General features: G+C 58.3%; 1 protein-coding gene across 1 annotated transcript in view; it reads right to left on the bottom strand.

Moving 5' to 3' along the window:
* Window positions 1-27914, bottom strand: part of MYRF (myelin regulatory factor) — an 84532-nt gene that overhangs the window by 8495 nt on the left and 48123 nt on the right. Inside the window, 15 exon segments of the mRNA XM_068148190.1 lie at window positions 172-257; window positions 1633-1661; window positions 1663-1714; window positions 2487-2555; window positions 3461-3549; window positions 3852-3924; window positions 4503-4663; window positions 5670-5779; window positions 6377-6485; window positions 7655-7855; window positions 9615-9705; window positions 10814-10924; window positions 12252-12328; window positions 13392-13587; window positions 25658-25781. Coding sequence (XP_068004291.1) covers window positions 172-257; window positions 1633-1661; window positions 1663-1714; window positions 2487-2555; window positions 3461-3549; window positions 3852-3924; window positions 4503-4663; window positions 5670-5779; window positions 6377-6485; window positions 7655-7855; window positions 9615-9705; window positions 10814-10924; window positions 12252-12328; window positions 13392-13587; window positions 25658-25781 — 1578 coding nt within the window.

Raw genomic sequence — 27914 nt, 5'->3', positions numbered from 1 at the left:
CCCCTCCCTGGCCCTGCTGGCCTCACTTCCCTTGCTGCAGCCCAGGCTCTCCTTGGCTCTCTGGGCTGCAAGTGCTCACTGCTGGCTCCTGTTGAGCTTCTCCTCCCCCAGCACCCTGGGGTGCAGTTGCTGGGGTGCCCCAGGCAGATGCCCTGCCACCCCCTGACCTACCCTGGTGCGGGGGGGTGCTGCTGCTGGCCCCGGCGGAGGCGGCGGTGGATCTCACCAGCTGGGTTTTGTCCAGGTTTTGGCTTGACCTGCAAAAAAGCAGCAGGAGGTGATGACAACCTCTGTGATGGAGGGGGGACACACCCAGTGGTGTCACTTACACGTGGAGAAGTGGCTGGAGCAGCGAGTGGGGCTGGGGGGACCGAGTCTGTGGGGCAGGAGAGGAGGAGGCTGAGGAGGAGCAGGGGCTGGAAGGAGCTGGGCGAGGGCAGGCAGGAGGGGGACACTCATGCTGTGAAGACAGCAAGGAGAATGTCACAGCTGGCAGGGAGGAGTCCCAGCTGGGCCAGAGGGACACCAGCAATGCTCCCTGGGTGCTCACAAGGTGGACCTGGCTGGATTGCCAGCGCTCATCTCCAGGGTGGATCTCTGTTGCTCTGGTCCTCAGGTGCTGAGCCATAAACAGGCTCCAAGTCCTCAGCATCCCTTCAGAAAGGTGCTGCTTATCTCAGAGACATTGTTCCTGGCCTTCCTTTCCAGAAACACACAGGGTCCACCCAGATCCATCCCAGCTGATTCACTGAAGCTACCCAGACCTGAGCTTAGGACACCACAAGTAGCTCCTGAGGGTAAGGCAGATATGAAAGGGGAGGAGCTGAGGCCATATCTGGTGTCCTGAGTCCAGTTCTGAGCTCCCCAGCTCCAGAGAGCCTGGGAACTGCTGGAGAGAGTCCAGGGCAGGCTCTGAAGGGGCCTGGAGCAGCTCTGTGAGGAGCAAAGGCTGAGAGCCCTGGGGCTGTGGAGCCTGCAGAAGAGCAGCCCCAGAGGGCAGCTGAGCAATGCTCAGCAAGAGCTAAAGGAGCTGTGGGGGGCAAGAGGCTGGGGCCAGACTCTGCTGAGTGGTGGCCAGGGCCAGACCAAGGGGCAGAGGGCACAAGGTGGCAGGCAGGAGGTTGCCTCTGAAGCTGAGGAGAAAGTTGTTTGTTGTGAGGGTGCTGGAGGCCTGGAGCAGGCTGCCCAGAGAGGTTGTGGAGTGTCCTTGTGTGGAGAGCTTGCAACCCCCCCTGGGCACTGTGCTGCTGGGCAGGGTGCTGTGGGTGCCCTGCTGGGGCAGGGGGCTGGGGCTGGCTGACCTCCAGAGCTCCCTTCCAACCTCCCCCATGCTGGGATTCATCCTTCCACTCCTTTCAACCTCTCTCCTCCTGCTCTACCTCTAGCACTCAGTTCCTCTATTCCTCCTGTGCTCACCTGGCTCCTCAGCCTCCTGACCCCCATTCCCCCTTCCTGCTGGGCTCCATCACCCTTCTCCCCCCTGGCTGCCACCTGCTGCTGGCCCACTCACATCCCTTTGCTTGTCAGTGCTACTGGAGATTTCTTGGCCTTCTGGGGTGCAGGTGGGAGGAAGAAGAGGAGCTGGAGAGAAGGTGGAGGAACCAAAGAAGGGCGGAAGGAGAGGTCACGTACCGTGGACACAGAGCAACCGGCACCCCCGGGACCCCTGTGCCGGAATAGGGCCAGGAGACAGGCAGTGGGCACAGCAAAGGAGCTGCAGGGGGGTGGAGAGAGGTGGGCAGGAAAGGTGAGATGGTACAGAGGATGAGGAAGACATGGGGGGGGGGGAGGAGGGGAAATGAAGGAGGATGAGGAAGATAATGGATATGGACAAAGGAGAAAGGCAACAGTGAAAGCCCAGGTGGGAAGAGGAAGGAGTTGATGGATGAGTGGTGGAGCCAGGCCAGGATGCAGGGGAAGAGGGCAGGGAAGGAGAGAGAGAAAAAGAGACTCATTATCTGGTGACATGAGCTCCTGGAGGAGTGAAGGGAAGTGTTTAAGACCAGGCCTTGAGCAACCTGAGCTAGCAGGAGGTGTCCCTGCCCGTGGCAGGGGTTGGAACTGGATGGCCTTTAAGGTCCCTTCCAACCCAACCCATTCCACCTGCAGGCTGGCCAGGCTGGGCCCATCCCCTCCCCACCTCCTGCACACTAGGGACCCTGCCTGCAGGGCAAAACTCTTGCCTAGACCAGACTGAGCCAGTCCCACTGCACCCAGAGGGATGATGCTGGGTTGGTCCAGCTGCAGAGGCACCCAAGGGCCGTTCCAAGCAGCCAAACCAACACCTCCCTCCCTGGCTCTTCTCTGCTCCTCACTTCTTGCTCCAAGACCACTGACCTGCCATCAGGGCTGGCCCTGGGGGTGGGTTGGGTTTGCAGCTTTACTGGGACCATGTTCAGCAACCTCACAGCAGCTGGGATGTTTTTCTTGGAGCTCCAGGCTCCCCAGGGCACCACATCCCTCCCCCAGAGCCCAGGGGTCCTCACCCATCGATGTCCACCAGGTCCTCTTCGCTGCGCAAGCTCAGCACGTAGAGCGTGGACATGGACACCACACTGCAGGGGAGCAGAGAGGGGCAGCCTGAGCATGGCCCAGGGGCACACTGGGGGGCATGGAGAAGAGTGTGGCCAGCAGGTTGAGGAAGGTTCTCCTCCTCCTCTACTCTGCCCCACTCAGGTCACAGCTGCAGTCCTGAGTCCAGTTCTGGGCTCCCCAGCTCCAGAGAGCCTGGGAACTGCTGGAGAGAGTCCAGGGCAGGCTCTGAAGGTGCTAAGGGGCCTGGAGCAGCTCTGTGAGGAGCAAAGGCTGAGAGCCCTGGGGCTGTGGAGCCTGCAGAAGAGCAGCCCCAGAGGGCAGCTGAGCAATGCTCAGCAAGAGCTAAAGGAGCTGTGGGGGGCAAGAGGCTGGGGCCAGACTCTGCTGAGTGGTGCCCAGGGCCAGGGCAAGGGGCAGAGGGCACCAAGTGTCAGGCAGGAGGTTGTCTCTGAAGCTGAGGAGAAAGTTGTTTGTTGTGAGAGTGCTGGAGGCCTGGAGCAGGCTGCCCAGAGAGGTTGTGGAGTGTCCTTGTGTGGAGAGCTTGCAACCCCCCCTGGGCACTGTGCTGCTGGGCAGGGTGCTGTGGGTGCCCTGCTGGGGCAGGGGGCTGGGGCTGGCTGAGCTCCACAGCTCCCTTCCAACCTCCTCCATGCAGGGATTCTGGGGGGTTGGAGTGGGTACTGGACACCTCCTGGGGTCCATGCCCTGGAGGGCAGCCAAGCTGCTAAGAGGATTGGATGATCTCCAGGGCTCCCTTCCAGCCTCCCCACGCTGGGATCTGGCCTTTGGTGCCACGTCAGGGTTCCGAGCAGCTCCCGAGGGATTTCAGCCCATGGAAGAAGCTGTAGGTCCACAGCCCCTCAGCACACAGCCCAGGGATGGAGAGAGGCAGTGGAGAAGCAGCAGTGCTGGTCTGTGGTCTCACCTGAAGGCCATGATGATGACCAGGGCAATGATGGTGCCCTGCAGGAAGCGCTGGCTGATGCAGGCCTGTTCCGGGACCACCGACGGGGACTGCAAGAGAAGGAAGCCAAGGTTTGGGGTCCTCCTCAGCTCAGAGCTCCACTGCTCTCTGCTCCTTGCACACATCCCACCCAGCCCATCCCAAGCCAGCCCTGAAGCCCTTCAGAGCAGAAGGCAGCTTAACACCTTCCCTGGGGATGGCAAGAAGGGAGGAGAGATGATGGACACGGGAGCAAGGCTGTGTATGGGAGCAAGGCATGTGCTTTCTAGCACATGAGGGCCATGGAGGTGACCATCCTTGGACAGGCCACCTCCTGCCAGGCACCACTGCCCCTCTGGATGTGGTTCTTTACCTTGCTGGCTACTTTGTGGGGCCTCTTTTTGTGGGGCACGCTTCCTGCCCGGCTGAACTGGCTTCCTGTTTGGCTGCGAGGAGGAAGCAGGAACAGAGTTGAGCAAGGCCAGCACCCAAAAGCCATTCCCAAGCCAAGCAAAGAGCATCCCATGGTCAGGAGAGTCACAGACCCCTGCTCCCTTCATCTGCTTGGAGGCAGCTGCAGTGCTGCTCTGGCAGGGGGGGGGTTGGACTCGATGGTCTTCAGAGGTCCCTTCCAAGCCCTAACACCCTGTGAGCCTCTGACTCTTGCCCAGAGAGCCTGGATCCTGCCCCAGGAGGTGCCTAAGGTGAGCAGGGTCAAGAAGAGGATTTTGGGAGGAGGAGATAACTCTTTGCCCCTGAGGAAGTCCAATGTGGAGACATCTTCATAGCAAGCTGCTTTTGGGGGGGAGCCTCTTGGCATGGGAACGGCCACGGTGGGGTTGGGCTTGAGGAGCTCAGAGCTCTTTCCCAACCCATTCCACGTGGCCAGCAGCCTTCTCCCACCCACCTCAGCTCCTTGGGAGGCACCCCCAGGCCAAACAACCCCATAGCACTCCTCCCCCACCTCCCCTTTCCCAAGCTCAGAGGGGGAGATGCCCCTTGTGGCTCCTGTGCCCTGGAATACCTGAAGGCCCCCGAGCTGACGGTGGACTTCATGCTGTCCAGCCTCTTCAGCTTGGCCAGCTTGTGGCTCCACCTCTCCAGCTCATCAATTCTGGTCTCCAGGTTGTCTGTCAGCTTGCAGAGCTCCTTCACAGCCCCAACGTTCTCCATGAAGATCCTCTCCTGCCAGGGAACAGCAGGGTGGGTGGCCTGCTACAGGGGCAGGGACACACACACACACACTCCTGCTCCCACCCTGCTTGCCCCTCCATGCCCTGCCCCCAGGGTGGGAAGAAGCTCCACAACACCCAGATCTGGGGGGGAGGGAATCATATTGAGTCCAGTTTGGGGCTCTCCAAGTTCAGGAGGGGCAGGGATGTGCTGGAGGGAGGCCAAGGGAGGGCTGTGAGGATGCTGAAGGGACTGCAGCACTGCCCTGGGAGGAGAGGCTGAGAGCCCTGGGGCTGTTCAGTCTGGAGAGGAGAAGGCTGAGAGGGATCTGATCAATGCCTATCAATAGCTGAGGGCTGGGGGTCAGGAGGGAGGGATAGGCTCTGCTCAGCTGGGATAGGACAAGGGACAATGGGTACAGCACAGGAGGTTCCACCTCAAGGCAGTGGTGGAGTCCTCATCCCTGGAGGGGTTTCTGAGCTGTGGTGCTGGGGGCCATGGTTTGGTGGTGCCCTGGCAGTGCTGGGTTGAGGGCTGGAGACTCCCTGCCCTTAAAGGCCTTTTCCAAGCTAAGCCATTGTGTGATTGTGTGAGAGGGTGACAGAGGGGAGAGCTGGCAGCTGTGGGAGGCTCTCCCCTCCAGGTGTGCTGAGGAAGCTGTCCCCTGAAAGCCCAGAACAGCACAGGTTGACCTGGCTTACAGGGAGGGCAGGGAGCCAAGTGCTCTGGGCTGTCTTGGCATGAGCACCTTGCCTTATCTAGGAGGGAGAGAGGATGGTGAAGAGCCTCCCCCCAGGAGGCTGCCCACAGGGAGCCCTTCCTCAGCCTCCCAGTGCCTCCCTGCTGGTGGCTGCTGTCCAGCAGGGCTGCTCCTGACACCTGCAAGTCTGAGACCCATATGGGTGGTGTTGGCCTGGAAGCATCCCCCAGGCCTCCCAGCTTCCCCTCTCCCATTTCCATCTCCACCACTCCCTAGAGCCAGGCTCACCCTGCCCTCCCCTTCCTGCCTGCCACCAACCTTGTTCACCACCAGGAAGTTCTCAAGGGTCTTCCCATTGGAAAAGACCAGGTCCCCAGTGTCCTTCACAGCTTCAGGGAGGATCTCCTTGACCTCCTGAGCAATGACACCTGTGTGGGGACAGCACAGTGGCTCAGGGGGGGCTGGTGCTGGGAGGAACCTTGTTGCAGAAGCTCTGGGGGGAAGTGGCACCTCCTCTCCTGCTCTCTCATGAGGGAAGGGTGAGGGAGTTGGTCTCTTCTCCCAAGGAACAAGCAACAGGACAAGAGGAAATGGCCTCAGGTTTTGCCAGGGAGGGTTTAGGTTGGCCATGAGGAACCATTTCTTGCCCTTGAGGGCTGTCAAGGCCTGGCCCAGGCTGCCCAGGGCAGTGGTGGAGTCCCCATCCCTGGAGGGGTTTCTGAGCTGTGGTGCTGAGGGCTTGGTGGTGCCCTGGCAGTGCTGGGTTAAGGCTTGGAGACTTCAAGGTCTCTTCCAACCCCAACAATTCCATGATCCCATGAACTGCCTTGGATGCCTCAACTCCAGGTGGTGAGAAGCAGCTCCTCTCCCACCCCACCCCTGAGGGTGTGCCCCACACGAGCTGGGGGGGGCACAGCTACCCCAGCAGGCAGGACATTGCCACCCACCCCCTGCCCTGCTGGGAGGTTGCAGCTCATGGGGGTCAGTGCTGCAGATGCCCCTGGGGTGGGTCCCAGGCCCCTCACCTGTCTCAGAGGTGTTGTCAATGCCCACCGTGGCTGCAAACTCAGGCTTGTAGTTGTAGTGCACCAGCCTCATCCTGGAGATCCTCTTCAGCTGCTCTGTGGTGTCCACCTAGGACAAAGCAGACACAGGGCAAGCCCTGAGCAAGCTGCTGACTCTAGGTCTCCATGGCTGTGGCCTTGGAGCAGCAGAAGCTGCTGTGGATCATGGTCACACCTCCACGAGGCAGCCCTCAGCCCTGCTCAGCCCAGCCCTGGGGACCATGGCTGCAGTGGGGAAGGTCCTTGGGTTGGGAAGCCAGGGGAAGATGAAGCCCTGCTGCACCAGCAGGCACAGGGCAGGCCTCACAGAGGTGAGGGATGGTTGCACCCAGCTTGACTGGGCAGGCAGGTCCAGCTGAGAGGGCTCCAGAGCAGAGCTGAGCCTCTCACCCAGGCTCTGGCAAGCCCTAGGGATGCCTTCACCTCTCCCCAGGTTTCTAACTCCTGTTTCTGCTACTTCTGGCCAAGATGTGGTGGGCAGGCTGTGTTTGGGACAGACAGGGACAGGCAGACTTCTGAGGCACGTCCTGGCTTGGGTCAGCAAGAGGGTGGTCATGAATGGAATGATCCCCCTGGGCTGGGCACTGCTGAGGCTACAGCTGGAATCCTGGGGGCAGTTTTGGGCCCCTCACTCCAAGAAGGACATTGAGGAGGTGGAGCAGGGGCAGAGAAGGGCAGAGAAGATGGGGAAGGGTCTGGAGAAGAGGGCTGGGGAGGAGCAGCTGAGGGAGCTGGGGGTGTTGAGCCTGGAGCAGAGGAGGCTGAGGGGAGAGCTTCTGGCTCTCTGCAGCTCCCTGCAAGGAGGCTGCAGCCAGGTGAGGGTTGAGCTCTTCTGCCAAGGAACAAGTGCCAGGACAAGAGGCAATGGCCTCAAGATGCCCCAGGGGGAGGTTTGGGTTGGACATGAGGAACAATTCCTTCTCTAAAAGGGTTGTCCAAGCCTGGCCCAGGCTGCCCAGGGCAGTGCTGGAGTCCCCATCCCTAGAGAAGGGTTTCAGAGCTGTGGAGCTGTGGTGCTGAGGGCCGTGGTTTGGTGGTACCCTGGCACTGCTGGCTCAAGGCTTGGACTCCACCATCTGAAAGGTCTCTTCCAACCCAGACCATTCCCTGGTCCTGTGACTCTCATCCTGCTCAGAGCAGCTCAGGCTGCCCCCACGGCCAAGGCTGGAGCAGGCTCGGGAGGACACTTCCCACTTTCTCTTTACCCCCCTGCCCCTCCAAGGCTCCCCTGGCTCTGACCTCCTGGATGTCCTCCTTGACTCGGAGGTCTGAAGGGTGCATCAGTGAGCCCATGACCTTCACGTTGCCGTGGACCACCAGGGCTTCATCGGGCCGGTCTGTGTTGATGCCCACCCGGCCGTGGTGGAAGACGGTGTCGGGCAGCTGCGCCCGCTGCCACAGCACGTCGCTGTCGCTCTCAAACTGCCCGGGGTTGGAGGCCTGTGGAGAGAGGGGGAGGCAGGATGAAAGGCAGCAGCAGCAGCAGCAGCAGGCAGAGAAGCCTTGGAGTGGTGCTGGGCAGAAGCAGCCTGAGGTGAAGACAGGAGGAGGATGTCAGGAGAGGCCTCCAAATCCATCCCGGCGTGGTGCAGGAGAAGGCAGGGGCAGAGGGCTGGAGCTGCTCTGCTAGGAGGGCAGGCTGAGGGAGCTGGGGCTGCTCAGTCTGGAGAAGAAAAGGGTCCAAGGAGACCTCATTGTGGCCTTCCAAGATCTGCAGGGGGCTACAAGAAAGCTAGGGAGGGACTTGTGAGGGTGTCAGGGAGGGATAGGACTGGGGGGGATGGAGCACAATTAGAAGTGGATGGACTGAGATTGGATGTGAGGAAGAAGTTGTTGCCCAGGAGGGGGGTGAGAGCCTGGCACAGGTTGCCCAGGGAGGTGGTGGAAGCCTCCTGCCTGGAGGTGTTTGCAGCCAGGCTGGAGGTGGCTATGAGCAGCCTGCTGTGGTGTGAGGTGTCCCTGGGCATGGCAGGGGCTTGGAGCTGGCTGAGCCTTGAGGTCCCTTCCAGCCCTGACCGTTCCATGGTTCTATGGAACAGAATGACAGCAGTGAGCTCCCAGGCTGCTGGGTGGTGCTGTCCCCATCAGGGTGGTGGGAAACAGCCACAAGCAGAAGTGCCCTGATGGCATCTTGCTCCTCAGAAGGGAAATGGGCACAGGGAAGATCTCAGATGAAACTGGGACATGTTCAGCCAGGCACCCTTAGGAAGCAGGATGGAGCTTTGGGGATGAAGAGCCCAGGTCATGAGATCCTGGCATAGGTGCCCTTGAAAGCCAACCCCCTGCAGTCAGCAGGGACAGCCCCAACCACAGCAGGCTGCTCAGAGCTCCCAACCAACCTGAGCTGCAGTGGGGCCAGGGCTGGGGCAGCTCCCAGCTCTCTCTGGGCAGCCTGGGACAGGCTCTCACCACCCTCAGGGGCAAACATTTCTCCCTCCTCTCCAGTCTGTAGCTCCCTCTGTTAGTTCCAAACCATCAGCCCTCATCCTGGCACAAAGGGCCCTGCTCACAAGTCTGTCCACAGCTTCCTCCTCAGCTCCTGAAGGCACTGCAAGGCCACCAGAAGGTCTCCCTGCAGCCTTCTCTTCTCCAGGCTGAACAACCCCAGCTCTCTCAGCCTGGCCTCACAGCAGAGGGCTTCCAGCCCCTGCTCATTCTTCTCACCCTCTTCTTCTCACCCAGCCAACCCCAGCTGCCAGTGTCCTGCCCCTAGCTGACCCTGCTGCAGATCCTAGACCTCCCCAGGATGATGGACAGCAGTCTGACACCTTGCTGGGTGTGCTCTGGGTTATGTGACGCAGTTTGTTGGCCACCAGAAGGTCTCCCTGGAGTCTTCCTGTCCCTGCTGCAAAGTCCCCAGACCAGTGTTCCCTCACTCCCAGCAGCTCTACCCTGGACACTGGTCCAACCCTTGAAAGAGTTTGACTCCTTCCTTGTCCTCCAACAGGTTCTTCCATGCTCTGAGGCTGCTCTAAGCAGATGTGGAGAGGCAGGAGCAGACACCAGGGCTCGGGGAGAGGCAGTGACAGCCAAGGTGGTGATGCTTTGGGGAGGGTGGGAAGGGGCTGGGGGCAGAAAGCACCGAGGAGCAGAGTGTGGTGGGCTGAAACTGCCACACAGAGGAGGGTAGGAGAAGGCAGGTGCAGGGGGTGCAGCCGTGGGGGGCAGTGGGGGAGGCTGAGGGAGCAGCAGGACTCACCCTGACGATGATGCGCTCGGAGATGTGGGCTGCCAGCGTGTAGCTCTGGTTCTGGGCATGGGCCTGCAGGGCCACCACCAGCATGAAGTACCTGCCAGGGAGGGACAGAGGGCTGCCTGGCACCCTGCACTGCCCGCTGCCCGCTGCCCACTGCCCACTGCCCAGGGCCCTGCCCTGCCCGAGGCCAAGCACCGGCTCAGCAGCCTGGGCTTGGCATCTCCCCTCTGCTTGAGACGGGGAGCACAGATCCCAGGATGACAGATCCCAGGATCCCAGGATCCCAGATCCCAGGATCCCAGGCTAACAGGATCCCAGATCCCAAGATCCCAGACCCCAGGCTCACAGATCCCAGGCTATCAGGATCCCAGATCCCAAGATCCCAGACCCCAGGCTCACAGATCCCAGGCTCATAGATCCCAGGCTCACAGGATCCCAGATCCCAGGATCCCAGATCCCAGGATCCCAGATGCCAGGATCCCTGGCTCACAGATCCCAGGCTCACAGGATCCCAGGCTCACAGATCTCAAACTCACAGGATCCCAAGCTCACAGGATCTCAGATCACAGGATCTCAGATCACAAGCTCACAGATCCCAGGCTCACAGGATCTCAGATCTCAGGCTCACAGGATCCCAGGCTCACAGATCCCAGGCTCACAGGATCTCAGATCTCAGGCTCACAGGATTCCATATCCCAGATCACAGGCTGACAGATCACAGGCTCACAGAATGTTAGGGGTTGGAAGGGACCTCTGAAGGTCATCCATTCCAACCCCCCTGGCAGAGCAGGAGCACAGAAGCCAGCACAGGGCACACAGGAACACATCCAGATGGGGCTGGGAAGGCTCCAGAGCAGGAGCACAGAACCCAGCACAGGGCACAGAGGAACACATCCAGATGGGGCTGGGAAGGCTCCAGAGCAGGAGACTCCACAACCTCTCTGGGCAGCCTGCTCCAGGGCTCTGGGACCCTCCCAGTGAAGCAGTTCCTCCTCAGACAGTGTCTCCAGCCCCTCCTGGAGCTGGACAGAGCCTTCCTGTGGCCAAGGCAGACATCTCCTTTCCTTTGCACAAGGGTGACCAGTTTAGGACCTGTCCTAGCCGTCCCTCTCCTTCCAGCCCTGCTGCCCAGCCTGGGCACTGGCACACCTGCAGCCCCTGGGTGTCCAGACTGCCTTGGAGAAGGCATCTCTGCCCCTCACCTCTGGTCTGGGTTGGGTTTGCCTTTCTTCCTCATGTTGTTGGCTGTGGTCTCACTGAAGTGCAGCCTCCCCACGGTGACCTTGGTGACCTGCTCTGGAGGCAGGTTGACCCTGAGGAAGGCAAAACAGAGAGGTGAGTGAGGACAGCACTGGAAAGGAGGTTCTGTGGGGGGATGGCCAGCTCCTGGCCTCCTCCACCGAGGTAGGTCTGGGCACAGAGCAGAGAGGGGGATGCAGGGGGAGCAAAACTTGGCTGTAGGAAACAGGGAAGGTGGAAGAAGACCTCCAGCTCAGCCCCTTCCCACCCCCCTCCTGCTCTTTCTCATTCCCCAGTGGCCTCTTGAATCACAGAACCCCAGACTGGTTTGGGGGGGAAAGGACCTTTGGGGCCCCTGGGAAAGGACTTTTGGGGGTCCTGGGAAAAGACCTTTGGGGCTCCTGGGAAAGGATCTTTGGGGCTCCTGGGACAGGACCTTTGGGGCTCCTGGGAAAGGACCTTTGGGACTCCTGGGAAAGGATCTTTGGGGCTCCTGGGAAAAGACCTTTGGGGCTCCTGGGAAAGGATCTTTGGGGCTCCTTGGAAAGGACCTTTGGGGCTCCTGGGAAAGGACCTTTGGGGCTCCTGGGAAAGGACTTTTGGGGCTCCTGGGAAAGAACATTTGGGGCTCCTGGGAAAGGACCTTTGAGGCTCCAAGGAAAGGACCTTTGGGGCCCCTTGGAAAGGACTTTTGGGGCTCCTGGGAAAGAACATTTGGGGCTCCTGAGAAAGGACCTTTGGGGCTCCTTGGAAAGGATCTTTGGGGCTCCAGGGAAAGGACCTTTGGGGCTCCTGGGAAAGGACTTTTGGGGCTCCTGGGAAAAGACCTTTGGGGCTCCAGGGAAAGAACCTTTGGGGCTCCTGGGAAAGAACCTTTGGGGCTCCTGAGAAAGGACCTTTGGGGCTCCTGGGAAAGGATCTTTGGGGCTCCTGGGAAAGGACTTTTGGGGCTCCTGAGAAAGGATCTTTGGGGGCTCCTGGGAAAGGACTTTTGGGGCTCCAGGAAAAGGATCTTTGGGGCTCCAGGAAAAGGACTTTTGGGGCCCCTGGGAAAGGACCTTTGGGGCTCCTGGGAAAGGACCTTTGAGGCTCCAAGGAAAGGACCTTTGGGGCTCCTGGGAAAGGACTTTTGGGGCTCCTGGGAAAGGACTTTTGGGGCTCCTGGGTAAGAACCTTTGGGGCTCCTGGGAAAGGACCTTTGAAGCCCATCCAGTCCAACCCCCTGCAGTCAGCAGGGGCAGCCCCAACCCGAGCAGGTTGCTCAGAGCCCCCAACCTGCCTGCCCTGCAGTGGTGCCAGGGCTGGGGCATCTCCCACCTCTCTGGGCACCCTGGGCCAGCGTCCCAGCCCCCCCAGGCAGCAGTGGCAGTGCCACCACTTGCCCAGCATGGCCAAACTCACGTGACGGGGTTGAAGGGCCGCTTGCTGCGGTCAGACTGGGACTGCTCGATGTTGATGGACTGGTTCAGGGCCTCTAGCTGGAGAAACAAGGGAGTTGGACATGTGACAAAGAGCAGGCAGCTGAGACCTTCCCCCTTCCCACCTCCTTCCCCCCAACCCTCCTGTGCCTAGGTACAGCTGACCCTGCAGCCTCCCAGCCCTGGTCACTGTCCCAGCCTGGCTGCCTCCCTTGGTGGGAGGGTGGGTGAAGGTGAAAGGATCTTCTCAGAGTGCCTCTGGCATCAGAGCTGGACAAGAGGCAGCCCTGGAGACACCCAGGCAGCATCTCCTGTTTCAGGATCTGCCTTGTTCTGGCCTTCAGCTCTCTCCTGCATGCTCCTCCACAAGGTGCCACGTGAGTATCACACAATCGACCAGGCTGGAAAAGACCTCAGAGGTCATCAAGTCCAACCTAGTACCCAGCACCCAACACCTCCTGACAGCTAAGCCATGGCTCCCAGGGCCACAGCCAAGCCTTGCCTGAGCACTGGAGCAGGCTGCCCAGAGAGGCTGTGGAGTCTCCTGCTCTGGAGCCTTCCAAGCCCCATCTGGATGTGTTCCTCTGTGCCCTGTGCTGGGTTCTCTGCTCCTGCTCTGGCAGGGGGGTTGGACTCAATGATCTTCAGAGGTCCCTTCCAACCCCTAGCTTCCTGTGACTCCACCACCTCCCTGGGCAGCACATTCCCATGGCCAATCTCTCTTGCTGGGAAGAACTTTCTCCTCACCCCCAGCCTAAACCTCCCCTGGCACAGCTTGAGACTGTGTCCTCTTGTTCTGGTGCTGCTTGCCTGGGAGAAGAGATCAACCCCCACCTGGCTCCAACCTCCCTGCAGGGAGTTGCAGAGAGCAAGAAGGTCTCCCCTGAGCCTCCTCTTCTGCAGGCTAAGCAACCCCAGCTCCCTCAGCCTCTCCTCATGGGGCTGTGCTGCAGACCTCCCCCCAGCCTGGTGCTGCAGACCCCTCCCCAGCCTGCTGCTGCAGCCCCCTCCCCAGCCCCATTGCCCTCCTCTGGACACCTCCCAGTGTCTCAGTGCCCTACAGCCGTGGCGCTGCCCAGCCCCATCCCCACCTCTCCCCGCCGGCCCCTCAGCTCCTGCTTGCCTTCACTCCGTGCAGCTTCAGGTAGAAGCACTCTAAGGGTTTCAGGCCCTCTGGGGTCTTCACATACTTGGGGTCCCCCAGCATGCCAATGTAGACAGTGACCTGGAAGTGGTTCTTCTTCTGGCAGACGAAGGCGTCGTCGCCCACCGAGAAGTTGAAGCCCTTGTCGGCGTCGACGCGGTAGGTCAGCATGGGGCTGGGGGGGGGAAGGCAGCAGGGGTGAGAAGGCAGCCCCCTGCACACTCCTCTCTGGCACTGCTGGCTCAAGGCTTGGACTCCACCAAAAAGGTCTCTTCCAACCCAAACCATTCCCTGGTCCTGTGACTCTCATCCTGCTCAGAGCAGCTCAGGCTGCCCCCGCCGCCAAGGCTGGAGCAGGCTCGGGAGGACACTTCCCACTTTCTCTTTACCCCCTCCCCAAGGCTCCCCTGGTTGGCTCCCCTGGCTCTGACCTCCTGGATGTCCTCCTTGACTCAGAGGTCTGAAGGGTGCATCAGTGAGCCCATGACCCTCCCGTTGCCATGGACCACCAGGCCGCTCTGTGTTGGTGCCCACCCGGCCGCGGTGCAGCGCAGCCTTCCCCATCACCACCCAGCCACACAGAGCAGGGATGAGGGATCCTCACCACCCAGCACTTACAGTCACAGAGTGGTCAGGGTTGGAAGGGACCTCAAGGCTCAGCCAGTTCCAACCCCCCTGCCATGGGCAGGGACACCTCACACCACAGCAGGTTGCTCACAGCCACCTCCAGCCTGGCTGCAAACACCTCCAGGGCTGAGGCTGCCACCACCTCCCTGGGCAACCTGTGCCAGGCTCTCACCACCCTCATGGGGAGCAACTTCTTCCTCACAGCCAATCTCAATCTCCCCATTTCTAGTTGTGCTCCATCCCCCCCAAGTCCTATCACTCCCTGACACCCTCAAATGTCCCTCCCCAGCTTTCCTGGAGCCCCCTGCACATCCTGGAAGGCCACAATGAGGTCTCCTTGGAGCCTTCTCCTCTCCAGACTGAGCAGCCCCAACTCCCTCAGTCTGAAAGAGCACTCTTGTCACTCTGCTCCTGTGGGAAGGGTTGCTTCCCCACGTGGGGGAATTTGTGGATGGAAGCAGTTTGGATCCTTCCCTGAAAAAACATGCTGCTCCCCTGCCTCACACATTCACCTGGGGGCAGTTTTGGGGGCCCTCCCTCCAAGGAGGACATTGAGGGGCTGGAGCAGGTCTAGAGAAGGACAATGAAGCTGGGGGAAGGGTCTGGAGAACAAGAAGGAGGAGGAGAGGAAGGGTAAGGAGTACAAGGGAAAGGGTCTGGAGTATAATGAAGAAAAGAAGAAATGAGATGGAGAAGGAGAATGAGGAGAAGGTGGTTGTGGAGTACAAGAAAGAGGAGGACAAGGAGAGGGAGGAGAAGGAAAAGGAGGAGAAGAGAAAGAGAAGGGTTTGAAGAACTTCTGAGGAGTGCTTGAGGGCCCTGGAGTTGTTCAGCCTGGAGAAATGGACACTGAAGGGAGACCTTCTGGCTCTCCACAGCTCCCTGCAAGGAGGCTGGAGCCAGCTCTTGTGCCAAGGAACAAGTGCCAGGACAAGAGGAAACAGCCTCAGGTTGCCCCAGGGGAGGTTTAGTTTGGACATGAGGAACAATTTCTTGCCCTTGAGGGTAGCCAAGACCTGACCCAGGCTGCCCAGGCTGGAGTCTCCATCTCTGGAGGGGTTTCAGTGGAGCTGTGGTGCTGAGGGCCATGGCTTGGTGGTGCCCTGGCAGTGCTGGGGGAAGGGTTGGGCTCCATGACCTTGAAGGGGTTTTGCAGCCTCAGCAGTGCTCTGCTTCTCAGCTCCCATCCTGCCCATAGCCTGCAGCAGACCCCTGAATGCTGCTCACTGGGAGAATGAGCTCAGGCTGACACTGCAGGGGGCAAGGTAGGGGGGTGGGGATTGTCCCACACCTCCTCTTCACCCATCCCAGCCCTCCACTGATCCTGCTCCAGCTGGTGCCACCTTCATGGCAGATCCCTGCTGAAATCACAGCCACCTGCTTCCCAGGGCAGCTCCAGAGGGGGAGCAGGAGAGGAAGGAAGGGGAGAAGGAGGAGGAGGAGAAGGAAAAGGAGGAGGAGGAGCAGAAGGAGGAGGAGAATGAGGAGAAGGAGGAGTAGGGGGCCCTTGCAGCCCGATGAACACACACCAGCTGGGAAGGTTTAATCTACATCTCCTTAATGGGCTGGTTACCATGGCAACAAGGCAACTATGTGGCCTTTGCTTCAAGCCTCCTTTCTCTCACCATCCCAAACCCCTGAGCTGGGCTGGTGGGCCCCCAGGGTGTTGCCTACCCTCTGGGGGGGGGGGGGGGAGGAGTGGGGAGGGAAGGAGATGCTTCTCATCACACCTTCCCACCCAGCACTTGTAGCAGATCATCTAAATCTCAGTGTCTGTGATGAAAGACCTCTGGCTGAAGTGAAGGGGAGGCTGAGCTCAGCCTTCAGTCTTCCACCAAAGCAAAGCTTTTGGGGGCTCTGGACTGCCACCTCCAGCCTAAATAAAGATGGGTGGATGGAGGGAGGGAGGGAGGGAGGGAGGGATGGATGGATGGATGGATGGAGGGATGGATGGATGGATGCATGGATAGATAGATGGATGGATGGGTAGGTGGATGGATACAACCCAGATCAATGGAAGAAGAGGTGGACAGACTGACAGGGATAGATGAGGCTGACCTCAGCAGACTCTGACAAGCAGGAGACATGGAAGACCTGCAGAAGAGCAGCCCCAGAGGGCAGCTGAGCAATGCTCAGCAAGAGCTAAAGGAGCTGTGGGGGGCAAGAGGCTGGGGCCAGACTCTGCTGAGTGGTGGCCAGGGCCAGGCCAAGGGGCAGAGGGCACCAAGTGTCAGGCAGGAGGTTGCCTCTGAAGCTGAGGAGAAAGTTGTTTGGGGTGAGGGTGCTGGAGGCCTGGAGCAGGCTGCCCAGAGAGGTTGTGGAGTGTCCTTGTGTGGAGAGCTTGCAACCCCCCCTGGGCACTGTGCTGCTGGGCAGGGTGCTGTGGGTGCCCTGCTGGGGCAGGGGGCTGGGGCTGGCTGAGCTCCAGAGCTCCCTTCCCACACCACCATGCTGGGGTTGTGTGTGATTCTATGGTGTCCTCTCCTTTCTCTGTGGACAAAGCCATTCTCCTCCCCCACACACTTGAGGGTTAAGGCAGACTAACCCCCCTGGGCACTTCCAGGCAGCCATGGACAGTCTGGGGTGGCCAGGAGCACCTCCTCCTGTCTTGCACCCAAGGGACTGGAGCTGCCATGCCATGGCCCAAACACAAACCAGACAGTGGGAGCAGAGCACTACCTTAGCCCAGAGGCATGAGAGGAATTCCCCTCCTCACTCACCCTCCTCCAAACCTCAGCTCTGACCTCCAGCTGAAGCTCTCCTGATGGAAAGCTGTGGCTTGGGCTGGGGCCTGAGCAGCCTCCACACTCCCCCCCAGGGGTGCTGGAGCCTCACAACTGCTTCAAGAGCCACCTCTGCCTCTGGTCTACCCAGGACCCCCCCAAGTCCTCAGCAGTCCCCCCACTGCTTGTTACCAGGGAAAGCTGAGGAGAGGGAGGGTCTGGCTGAGCTTCAAACTACAGACACTTCCCAACTGTGCTCTGGTTAATGTCACTCAGACTGATGGCTGCTAAATGCCTGTGTTGAGAGAGCAGAGACAGCTCCTCCTCCTCCTCCTCCTCCTGCTCCTCTGTCTTCTAGAAATGCCTGGCCCCTCCAGAGTCCTCTTCTCAGAGGTTCCTCTTCTCTGAGTTCTCCGGGTGGCTGTTGTTTGGGCATCCCTCAAAGTGGGATCCCTGAGCTGGGGTAGATGCTGCTCTCTGGGTACCAGAGAGGTCCTGGATCTCCCCAGCCCTCTGCCTGCAGCTCATCACTTCTGTCCAAGCCAAGGAGCTGAGGGAAGGGAAGGGAAGGGAAGGGAAGGGAAGGGAAGGGAAGGGAAGGGAAGGGAAGGGAAGGGAAGGGAAGGGAAGGGAAGGGGAAGGGAAGGGAAGGGAAGGGAAGGGAAGGGAAGGGAAGGAAGGGAAGGGAAGGGAAGGGAAGGGAAGGGAAGGGAAGGGAAGGGAAGGGAAGGGAAGGGAGGAAGGGAAGGGAAGGGAAGGGAAGGGAAGGGAAGGGAAGGGAAGGGAAGGGAAGGGAAGGGAAGGGAAGGGAAGGAAGGAAGGGAAGGGAAGGGAAGGGAAGGGAAGGGAAGGGAAGGGAAGGGAAGGGAAGGGAAGGGAAGAGAAGAGAAGAGAAGAGAAGAGAAGAGAAGAGAAGGGAAGGGAAGGGAAGGGAAGGGAAGGGAGGGAAGGGAAGGGAAGGAAGGAAGGGAAGGGAAGGGAAGGGAAGGAAGGGAAGGGAAGGGAAGGGAAGGGAAGGGAAGGGAAGGGAAGGGAAGGGAAGGGAAGGAAGGGAAGGGAAGGGAAGGAAGGGAAGGGGAAGGGAAGGGAAGGGAAGGGAAGGGAAGGGAAGGGAAGGGAAGGAAGGGAAGGGAAGGGAAGGGAGGGAAGGGAAGGGAAGGGAAGGGAAGGGAAGGGAAGGGAAGGGAAGGGAAGGGAAGGGAAGGGAAGGGAAGGGAAGGGAAGGGAAGGGAAGGAAGAGAAGAGAAGAGAAGAGAAGAGAAGAGAAGAGAAGAGAAGAGAAGAGAAGAGAAGAGAGAAGAGAAGAGAAAGAAGAGAAGAAGAAGAGAAGAGAAGAGAAGAGAAGAGAGAAGAGAAGAGAAGAGAAGAGAAGAGAAGAGAAGGAGAAGAGAAGAGAAGAGAAGAGAAGAGAAGAGAAGAGAAGAGAAGAGAAGAGAAGAGAAGTAACCAGGTTGGAGGAGACCTCAGAGCCTCATCCAGTCGAACCCATCACCCAGCACCAACTAAACCATGGCACCAAGTGCCTCATCCAGGCTGGTTAAAACACCTCTAGGGATGGTGACCCCACCACCTCCCTGGGCAGCACATCCCAATGGCCAATCTCTCTTGCTGGAAAGAACTTCCTCCTCACCTCCAGCCTAAACCTCCCCTGGCACAGCTTGAGACTGTGTCCTCTTGTTCTGGTTGCCTGGGAGAAGAGACCAACCCCCACCTGGCTCCAACCTCCCTTCAGGGAGTTGGAGAGAGCAAGAAGGTCTCCCCTGAGCCTCCTCTTCTCCAGGCTAAGCAACCCCAGCTCCCTCAGCCTCTCCTCCCAGGGCTGTGCTCCAGACCCCCTCCCCCAGCTTTGTTGCCCTTCTCTGGACACCTTCCAGCAGCTCAACATCTTTCCTGCACTGAGCCTACAATCACAGCCTGCTTTGGGTTGAAGGCACTATTCAGGGGCTCCTAGTCCAACATCTTCAGCTAGAGCAGGCTGCTCAGAGCCCCCAGACAAGCTGACCTGGCATGGCTGCAGGACTCAGGGGGCTGGGATCAGAGGAGGGTTGGTTTCTCCTCATCCAGGGGTGAGAATCAGTATTCCCCACAGACACATCTGGCATCTTCATGAGGAGGGGCTGGAGGAAAGGTGTCTCTGATGCCAGGGAGCTGGAGTGGGAGCTGTGGCAAGAGCAGGGTTGTCAGTGGCATCCTCATGCTCCTCACCTGATTCTTCTCTGGAAGGAAAATCTCCCCCCCCCCCCCTCCCCATTTGTCTTCTCCTGCCTTCCAGGTTCCCCAATGTCTCAAGCATTCCAAAGACAAACTGTCTGCAGACCTTCTGCTTCAAAGGGTCACTCACAAATCCCATGCAGACCTCTGCTCTTCCAGGACACAAAAAACACCAGAGGGGAGGGACCTAGAGGGTGCTGCCACCTCACCTGCTCCACAGCAGACTGACAGAGCTCAGCACCACGGCTGGTGCCCCTTCAACTGCCTGGCACACACTCACAGCACGACAGAGGGAGACCTCAGGGACCCCCATCCCCATGGGGCTCAGCCAGCCTGGCCAACAGGCTGCCTCACTCTGTCACCCAGCCCAGAGCACACCCAGCAAGGTGTCAGGGTTGGACCAGTGTCCAGGGGGTAGAGCTGCTGGGAGTGAGGGAACACTGGTCTGGGGACTTTGCAGCAGGGACGAGGTCTCCAGGTGCAGGAAGACTCCAGGGAGACCTTCTGGTGGCCAACAAACTGTGTCACATAACCCAGAGCACACCCAGCAAGGTGTCAGACTGCTGTCCATCATCCTGGGGAGGTCTAGGATCTGCAGCAGGGTCAGCCTGGGGCAGGACACTGGCAGCTGGGGGTGGCTGGGTGAGAAGAAGAGGGTGAGAAGAATGAGCAGGGGCTGGAAGCCCTCTGCTGTGAGGCCAGGCTGAGAGAGCTGGGGTTGTTTCAGCCTGGAGAAGAGAAGGCTCCAGGGAGACCTTCTGGTGGCCTTGCAGTGCCTTCAGGAGCTGAGGAGGAAGCTGGGGACAGACTTGTGAGCAGGGCTCTTTGTGCCAGGACAAGGGGCTGATGGTTTGGAACTGACACAGGGAGATTCAGACTTGAGAGGAGGGAGAAATGTTTGCCCCTGAGGGTGGTGAGAGCCTGTCCCAGGCTGCCCAGAGAGAGCTGGGAGCTGCCCCAGCCCTGGCCCCACTGCAGCTCAGGTTGGTTGGGGGCTCTGAGCAGCCTGCTGTGGTTGGGGCTGTCCCTGCAGGGGTGGGGGGTGGGCTAGATGGGCTTCAAAGGTCCCTTCCTCCCAAAGCCAATCTAAGACTCTCTGACACTTCTTGCACCCATGCTGTGCAAGGCTGAAAGCTTTGGTCCATCCCACAGCCCTCAGCTCCAGAGGAGACCACGTGGAGAGCACCAAGCTGCTTGCTGGGAGGAGAATGGCACCAGCCCAGTTCCTGGGGGGCAGAGCAGAGCTGAGCAGCTCTGGCCTCATGGCCAGCACCAGGGAGATGTTTCCATTGAGGGCTGCTCTGCCCTTCTCCAGCTGCCTTCCCTCAAGCTGTGAGCAGACAGGGAGTGGGAGGAGGGAGCCTGCTGGCATGTGTCAGAAGATGCTGTCAGGAGGAGGAACGGCTCCTGCTGTCAGGAGGAAGCCAGGGAACTGCCTGGTTCCAGCCCTCCTTGGCAGCACTGCTGGAAACCAGCAAACACTTCTGAGGCTCCAGTGAGCCACAACCGAGTGCAAAAGGCCAAAAGCAATCACAGGGTGGCTTGAGTTGGTCCAGCTCACTGCAGGCTCCCTCACTGCAGGCTCACTTCATCTTAGGTGCAGCTCATTGTAAGTCCACCTCATTTGGGTTCACCTCACTGTAGATGCCCCTCACTGTAGGTTCACCTCATTTAGATCCACCTCACTTAAGTCCACCCCATTGTAAGTCCACCTCACTGTAGGTCCACCTCTTTTAGGTCCAGCTCACTTAAGTCCACCACATTTCAAGTCCAACCCACTGTAGGTTCACCTCACTGTAGGTCCAACACACTTAAGTCCACCTCATTGTAAGTCCACCTCCCTGTAGGTTCAGCTCATTTTAGGGCCATCTCTTTGAGATCCACCTCATTTGGGTCCACCTCCTTGGAAGTCCAGCTCACTGTAGGCTCCCCTCACTGTAGGTTCACCTCATTTTAGGTCTACCTCTTGTAGGTCAGGCTCACTGCAGGTTCCCCTCACTGTAGGCTCACTTCATTTTAGGTTCAACTCATTGTAAGTCCACCTCATTTGGGTTCACCTCGCTGTAGGTTCACCACATTTTAGGTCCACCTCACTTAAGTCCACCTCATTGTAAGTCCACCTCACCATAGGTCCACCACATTTTAGGTCCACTTCTTTTAGGTCCAGCCCACTGTAGGTCCATCCCATTGTAAGTCCACCTCACTGTAAGTCCAGCTCACTGTAGGTCCACCACATTTTAGCTCCACCTCACTCAAGTCCACCTCATTGTAAGTCCACCTCACTGTAGGTTCACCTCATTGTAGGTCCACCTCTTTTAGGTCCAGCTCACTGTAGGTCCACCTCATTTTTAGGTCCACCTCACTTAAGTCCACCTCATTGTAGGACCACCTCATTGTGGGTCCACCTCAGTACAGGTTCACCTCTTTTAGGTCCAGCTCACTGTAGGTTCACCTCATTTTAGGTTCACCTCATTTTAGGTTCACCTCACTGTAGGCCCACCACATTTTAGGTCCACCTCTTTTAGGTCCAGCCCACTTAGCTCCACCTCATTGTAAGTCCATCTCACTGCAGGTTCAACTTATTGCAAGTCCACCTCACTGTAGGTTCCACCTCATTTTAGGTCCATCTCTTTGAGATCCACCTCATTTAGGTCCACCTCCTTGGAAGTCCAGCTCACTGTAGGTTCCACCTCATTTTAGGTCCATCTCTTTGAGATCCACCTCATTTAGGTCCACCTCCTTGGAAGTCCAGCTCACTGTAGGCTCACTTCATTTTGGGTGCAGCTCATTGTAAGTCCACCTCATTTGGGTTCCCCTCACTGTAGGTCCACCACATTTTAGGTCCACCTCATTTGAGGTCCATATCTTTGAGATTCACCTCATTTAGGTCCACCTCCTTGGAAGTCCACCTCACTGTAGGTTCCACCTCATTTTAGGGCCATCTCTTTGAGATCCACCTCATTTAGGTCCACCTCCTTGGAAGTCCAGCTCACTGTAGGCTCCCCTCACTGTAGGCTCACTTCATTTTAAGTGCAACTCATTGTGAGTCCACCTCATTTGGGTTCACCTCACTGCAGGTTCTCCTCACTGTAGGTCCACCACATTTTAGGTCCACCACATTTTAGGTCCACCCCATTGCAGCCTCAGCTTGCAGAGGCTCTCCTAGAGCTACCTGCTCTCAGCTCCACCTCTTGAAGGAGGAAGAATCCCCCAAGGTCAGCCTGGGGCTGCAAAACTAATCCCTCAGCCCTTGACCTCGACCCTTAATCCAGCAGCACAACAAAGTGCACGTGGCTTCCCTCCAAGCTCCCTGAGGTCAGCTCAAAGGAATTTGGTCATTACACAAGGGGGTGATGACCTACATGCCACAGAAGGAGGTTTTGCTCTGGTTTCTGTCTGAAATCCCCAAAGCAGGAATTAGGGAAGTGATCCCCAAGCACAGACCCAAAGGGACAGGGCAGGGTAGGGCTGGGTGTGCAGGAGTTAGAAGCTGGGGTTTGGAGCCTTTCAGCAACACCTCTGTGCCCAGCAGAAAACATCCCTGAATCCCAGCATGGGGGGAGGTTGGAAGGGAGCTGTGGAGCTCAGCCAGCCGCAGCCCCCTGCCCCAGCAGGGCACCCACAGCACCCTGCCCAGACAGCACAGTGCCCAGGGGGGGTTGCAAGCTCTCCACACAAGGACACTCCACAACCTCTCTGGGCAGCCTGCTCCAGGCCTCCAGCACCCTCACCCCAAACAACTTTCTCCTCAGCTTCACAGGCAACCTCCTGCCTGCCACTTTGTGCCCTCTGCCCCTTGGCCTGGCCCTGGGCACCATTCAGCAGAGTCTGGCCCCAGCCTCTTGCCCCCCACAGCTCCTTTAGCTCTTGCTGAGCATTGCTCAGCTGCCCTCTGGGGCTGCTCTTCTGCAGGCTCCACAGCCCCAGGGCTCTCAGCCTTTGCTCCTCACAGAGCTGCTCCAGGCCCCTCAGCACCTTCAGAGCCTCCCCTGGACTCTCTCCAGCAGCTCCCAGTCTCTGCTGTATTGGAGAGCCCAGAACTGGAGCCAGGACTCCAGCTGTGGCTCGACTGGGGCAGAGCAGAGGGGAAGGAGAACCTCTCTTGACCTGCTGGCCACACTCTGCTCCATGCCCCACAGGAGACCATTTTTCCTCTTGGCCATGGGGGTCTGTGACCACCAGGTCTGCATTAAAGGTGGTCTTAGGACTAGGGCTGGCCAAGAGGGAGATCTGGCTGCCCTGAGAGGTTGTGGAGTGTCCTTGTGTGGAGAGCTTGCAACCCCCCCTGGGCACTGTGCTGCTGGGCAGGGTGCTGTGGGTGCCCTGCTGGGGCAGGGGGCTGGGGCTGGCTGAGCTCCAGAGCTCCCTTCCAATCCCTACCATGCTGTGCTGCTGTGATCTGTGCTCAGGAGGGCTGGGACTTTTCTGCATGTCACAGATCCTCCTTGGCCTCCACCACTGGCCTTGCTCCCACCCTGAGCACCACCCAGCAAAGTGGGACGGAGCCTTGGGCCGTTTGGTGTTGCAGGGAAGGGAGAAGGCGCTGCTGCATGTCCCCCCAGAGGACCCTCTCCAGCCTCCAGCTGTGCAGGAGGAGGAGGAGGAGGAGGGGGGAGCAGGTGGTGGTGGTGGAGGGGGGGTGGTTTTGCTCACTGAGCAGTTCCTGGAAGCCAGCCTGCTGCGTGCCAGCTCTCACTCACCTCCAAGGAATGCAGGGAGGCTCCAGAGCGGTTTCCTCCTGAGCACTCCTCCCTCCCTCCCTCCCTCAGCAGCTTCTCCATGCCTTGCCCCCCACCCTGCCCTGCTCCAGCCTCTCCTTCCAGCCCCATGCAGCCACTCTCTGCTCCACCACCCAGCCAGCTTTCCTCTCCACACAACTCCCCTCTCTGTGCCACCTCAATAGAATAGAGTAGAATCACAGAATCACCAAGGCTGGAAGAGACCTCAAGGATCAGCAAGTCCAAGCTGTAACCATGGCCTCATGTCTAATCCATGGCACCAAGGGCCACATCCAGTCCCCTCCTGAACACCTCCAGGGATGGGGACTCCACCACCTCCCTGGGCAGCACATTCCAGTGGTAAACAGAACAGAACAGAACAGAACAGGACAGGACAGGACAGGACAGGACAGGCGAGGACAGGACAGGATAGAACAGAACAGAACAGAACAGAACAGAACAGAATAGAATAGAATAGAATAGAATAGAATAGAATAGAATAGAATAGAATAGAATAGAATAGAATAGAATAAACCAGGTTGGAAGAGACCTTCAAGATCACCAAGTCCAACCTATCACCCAGCACCATCTAATCAACTCAACCATGGCACCAAGCACCCCATCCAGGCTCTTCCTAAACACCTCCAGGGATGGGGACTCCACCACCTCCCTGGGCAGCACATTCCAATGGCCAATCTCTCTTGCTGGGAAGAACTTCTTCCTAACCCCCAGCCTGAACCTCCCCTGGCACAGCTTGAGACTGTGTCCTCTTGTTCTGGTGCTGGGTGCCTGGGAGAAGAGACCAACCCCCACCTGGCTGCAACCTCCCTTCAGGTAATTGTAGAGAGCAAGAAGGTCTCCCCTGAGCCTCCTCTTCTCCAGGCTAAGCAACCCCAGCTCCCTCAGCCTCTCCTCACAGGGCTGTGCCCCAGACCCCTCCCCAGCTTTGTTGCCCTTCTCTGGACACCTTCCAGCAACTCAACATCTTTCCTAAACTGAGGGGGGGCCCAGACCTGGACACAGGACTCAAGGTGTGGCCTAAGCAGTGCTGAGCACAGGGCAGAATGAGCTCCCTGCTGCTGCTGGCCACACTGCTCCTGCTGCAGGCCAGGATGCCCTTGGCCTTCTTGGCCCCCTGGGCACACTGCTGGCTCATGTTCAATGTCCCTCCTGGCTTCCCAGCTTTCCCCAGCCCCTTCCCTTGTCCTTTCTTTCTCTCCTCCTTTCCTCCTCCGCCCACCAACCACTCCCATTCCTCTTCCTCAGGCTCTTCAGGGTAGCTCTCAGGTGCTGAAGTGGCTCTGGGTCACCTCCAGCCATCCCTGCTATGCACAGCCTGGGAAATCCCAGACTCCCAGCCTGGTAGGGGTTGGAAGTGACCTCTGGAGACCATCCAGTCCAACCCTCCCCTGCCACAGCTGAGCCACCCAGGGCAGGCCACCCAGGGATGTGTCCAGGTGGGTCTGGAAAGTCTCCAGAGATTCTTGCTCATCATTTCTAGATCCAGGTAAGTCTGGGCAGAAGGAGAGGGTGTTGCTGGTCCAAACCATGCTCAGGACAAGGTTGGATCTGTCAGTCAAACCCTTCCATGGCTGCTGAACCACCACCAAATCCCCTCCTGCTGCTGGCTGCTGCAGCACCAGCCCCAGCCCTCCACAAGTCACTTTCCCAAGGGCCAAGGCAGAGCTGAGAGGTTATCCCCAGCACAACCCAGGTGGTATGAGAGGACAAGGGGGGAGCCCAGGACAACCCTTGCCCCCATCTCATGAGGCTCCAAGCCCCATCCCTTGCCACCACCAGACAGAATGAGAGGATGGTTTGGGTTGGAGGAGCCCTCACAGTCCGAGCACCGCCCTCAGACCACCTTGGCCACTAAACCCTGGCCCGAAGTGCCACGTCCAGAGGCGGCCCCAGAGGTGACAGGGGGGGCTCTGGCTTTCTCCACAGGTGGGGTGGGATTACTCACAGCTCCTTGTAGTTGGCATCATAGAGAGTTGCCCACTTGTTCTGCTGGTGTGGCTGCCACTTTATGGACTGGTAGTTGGGGTCCAAGTAGGAGCCGTTCAAGCTGTCGTTGTCTTGAATCAAACCTGAGGGTGGGGAGAAAAGAGCAAGTTCAGCCCCTCCCCACCCTGTCCAGCTGGGGAAGGGCACCAGGAACCAACTGGCATCGCCCATGGGGGCCAGTTTGAAGGCTCCCAACTGCCAGGGCACTGCCAAAGGTAGGAGATCTTGGGCCAGGGCCAGCTGGAGGCATTCAAGGTCAGGCTTGATGGGGCTCTGAGCAACCTGCCCTAAGCTGTAGGTGTCCCTGCTGACTGCAGGAGGGTTGGACTGGATGACCCTGAAAGGTCCCTTCCAACCCAAACCCATCTGGGAATCATCACCCTGCTGCCCTCCTGAGCACCCAACTGGGAGGAACCCCACTGGTGGGCACTTTGTGGTGCCCACACAGCCTCCCTCTCAAGCAGCCTTTGACCCAGCCAGGTGCCCAGGTAGGCAGCAGAGGTTTGGGTGCTGTGCTTGCAGCCCAGAAGGCCAATCACATCCTGGGCTGCATCAAAGGATGCACTACCAGCAGATCCAGAGAGGTGATTCTGCCACTCTGCTCTGCTCTGGGGAGACCTCACCTGGAGAGCTGTGTGCAGGTCTGGAGCCCTCAACACAGGAAGGACCTGGACCTGATGGAGAGGCTCCAGAGGAGGTCACCAAAAGGATCAGGGGTTGGAGCAGCTCTGAGGGAGCTGGGGGTGTTCAGTCTGGAGAAGGGAAGGATCTGGGGAGAACTAACAGCCACCTGCCAGGGACTGAAGGGGGCTACAGGAAGGATGGAGAGAGACTGCTTGCAAAGGCCTGCAGGGACAGCACCAGGGACAGCACCAGGGACAGTGGCTCCAAACTAGAGAAGGGCAGAGTGAGATTGGATAGCAGGAAGAAGTTCTTCACTATGAGGGTGCTGGAACACTGGAAGAGGTTGCCCAGGGAGGTGGCTGAGGCTCCTTCCCTGGAGAGATCCAAAGAGGCTCTGGGCAGCCTGATCTAGTTGGGGATGTCCTTGCTGACTGGGGAGGGGGTTGGACTGGATGAGCTTTGGAGGTCCCTTGGGCCTGGACCAGTCTGTGATACAATGATTCCATGGTTCAATGATTCTCTGATTCACTGATTCTCTGATTCATTGATTCCCTGATCCACTGATTCAATGATTCAATGATTCTCTGATTCAATGATTCACTGATTCAAAGATTCAATGACTCAATGATTCTATGATTCAATTGATAGGATAGGGTAGGATAGGATAGGATAGGATAGGATAGGATAGGATAGGATAGGATAGGATAGGATAGGATAGGATAGGATAGGATAGGATAGGATAGGATAGGATAGGATTAACCAGGTTGGAAAAGGCCTTTGAGATCATCAAGTCCAACCTATCACCCAGAACCATCTGATAACTCTACCATGGCACCAAGCACCCCATCCAGGCTCTTCCTAAACACCTCCAGGGAAGGGGACTCCACCACCTCCCTGGGCAGTACATCCCAATGGCCAATCTCTCTGTCTGGGGAGAACTTCTTTCTGACATCCAGCCTGAACCTCCCCTGGCACAGCTTGAGACTGTGTCCTCTTGTTCTGCTGCTGGCTGCCTGGGAGAAGAGACCAACCCCCACCTGGCTACAACCTTCCTGCAGGGAGTTGGAGAGGACAATGAGGTCTCCCCTGAGCCTCCTCTTCTCCAGGCTAAGCAACCCCAGCTCCCTCAGCCTTTCCTCCCAGGGCTGTGCTCCAGACCCCTCCCCAGCTTTGTTGCCCTTCTCTGGATTCTATGACTCAATCATTCTATGTCTTAATGATTGATTCAATGATTCTGTGATTGATGATTCAGTGATTCTATGACTGATGAGTCAATGATTCTGTGATTGATGAGTTCAATGATTCTATGACTGATGAGTCAATGATTCTGTGATTGATGAGTCAATGACTCTGTGATTGATGAGTCAATGATTCTATGACTGATGAGTCAATGATTCTGTGATTGATGAGTCAATGATTCCGTGATTGATGAGTCAATGATTCAATGATTGATGAGTCAATGATTCTGTGATTGGTGAGTCAATGATTCTGATTGATAAGTCAATGATTCTATGACTGATGAATCAATGATTCTATGACTGATGAGTCAATGATTCAGTGATTGATGAGTCAATGATTCCGTGATTGATGAG

This window comes from Melanerpes formicivorus, unplaced genomic scaffold (assembly GCF_026170545.1).
Source record: "Melanerpes formicivorus ecotype bairdi unplaced genomic scaffold, bMelFor1.0.p_v2 SCAF_16, whole genome shotgun sequence".
In the NCBI taxonomy this organism is placed as follows: domain Eukaryota; kingdom Metazoa; phylum Chordata; class Aves; order Piciformes; family Picidae; genus Melanerpes; species Melanerpes formicivorus.
This window is presented reverse-complemented; position numbering and strand designations above follow the sequence as displayed.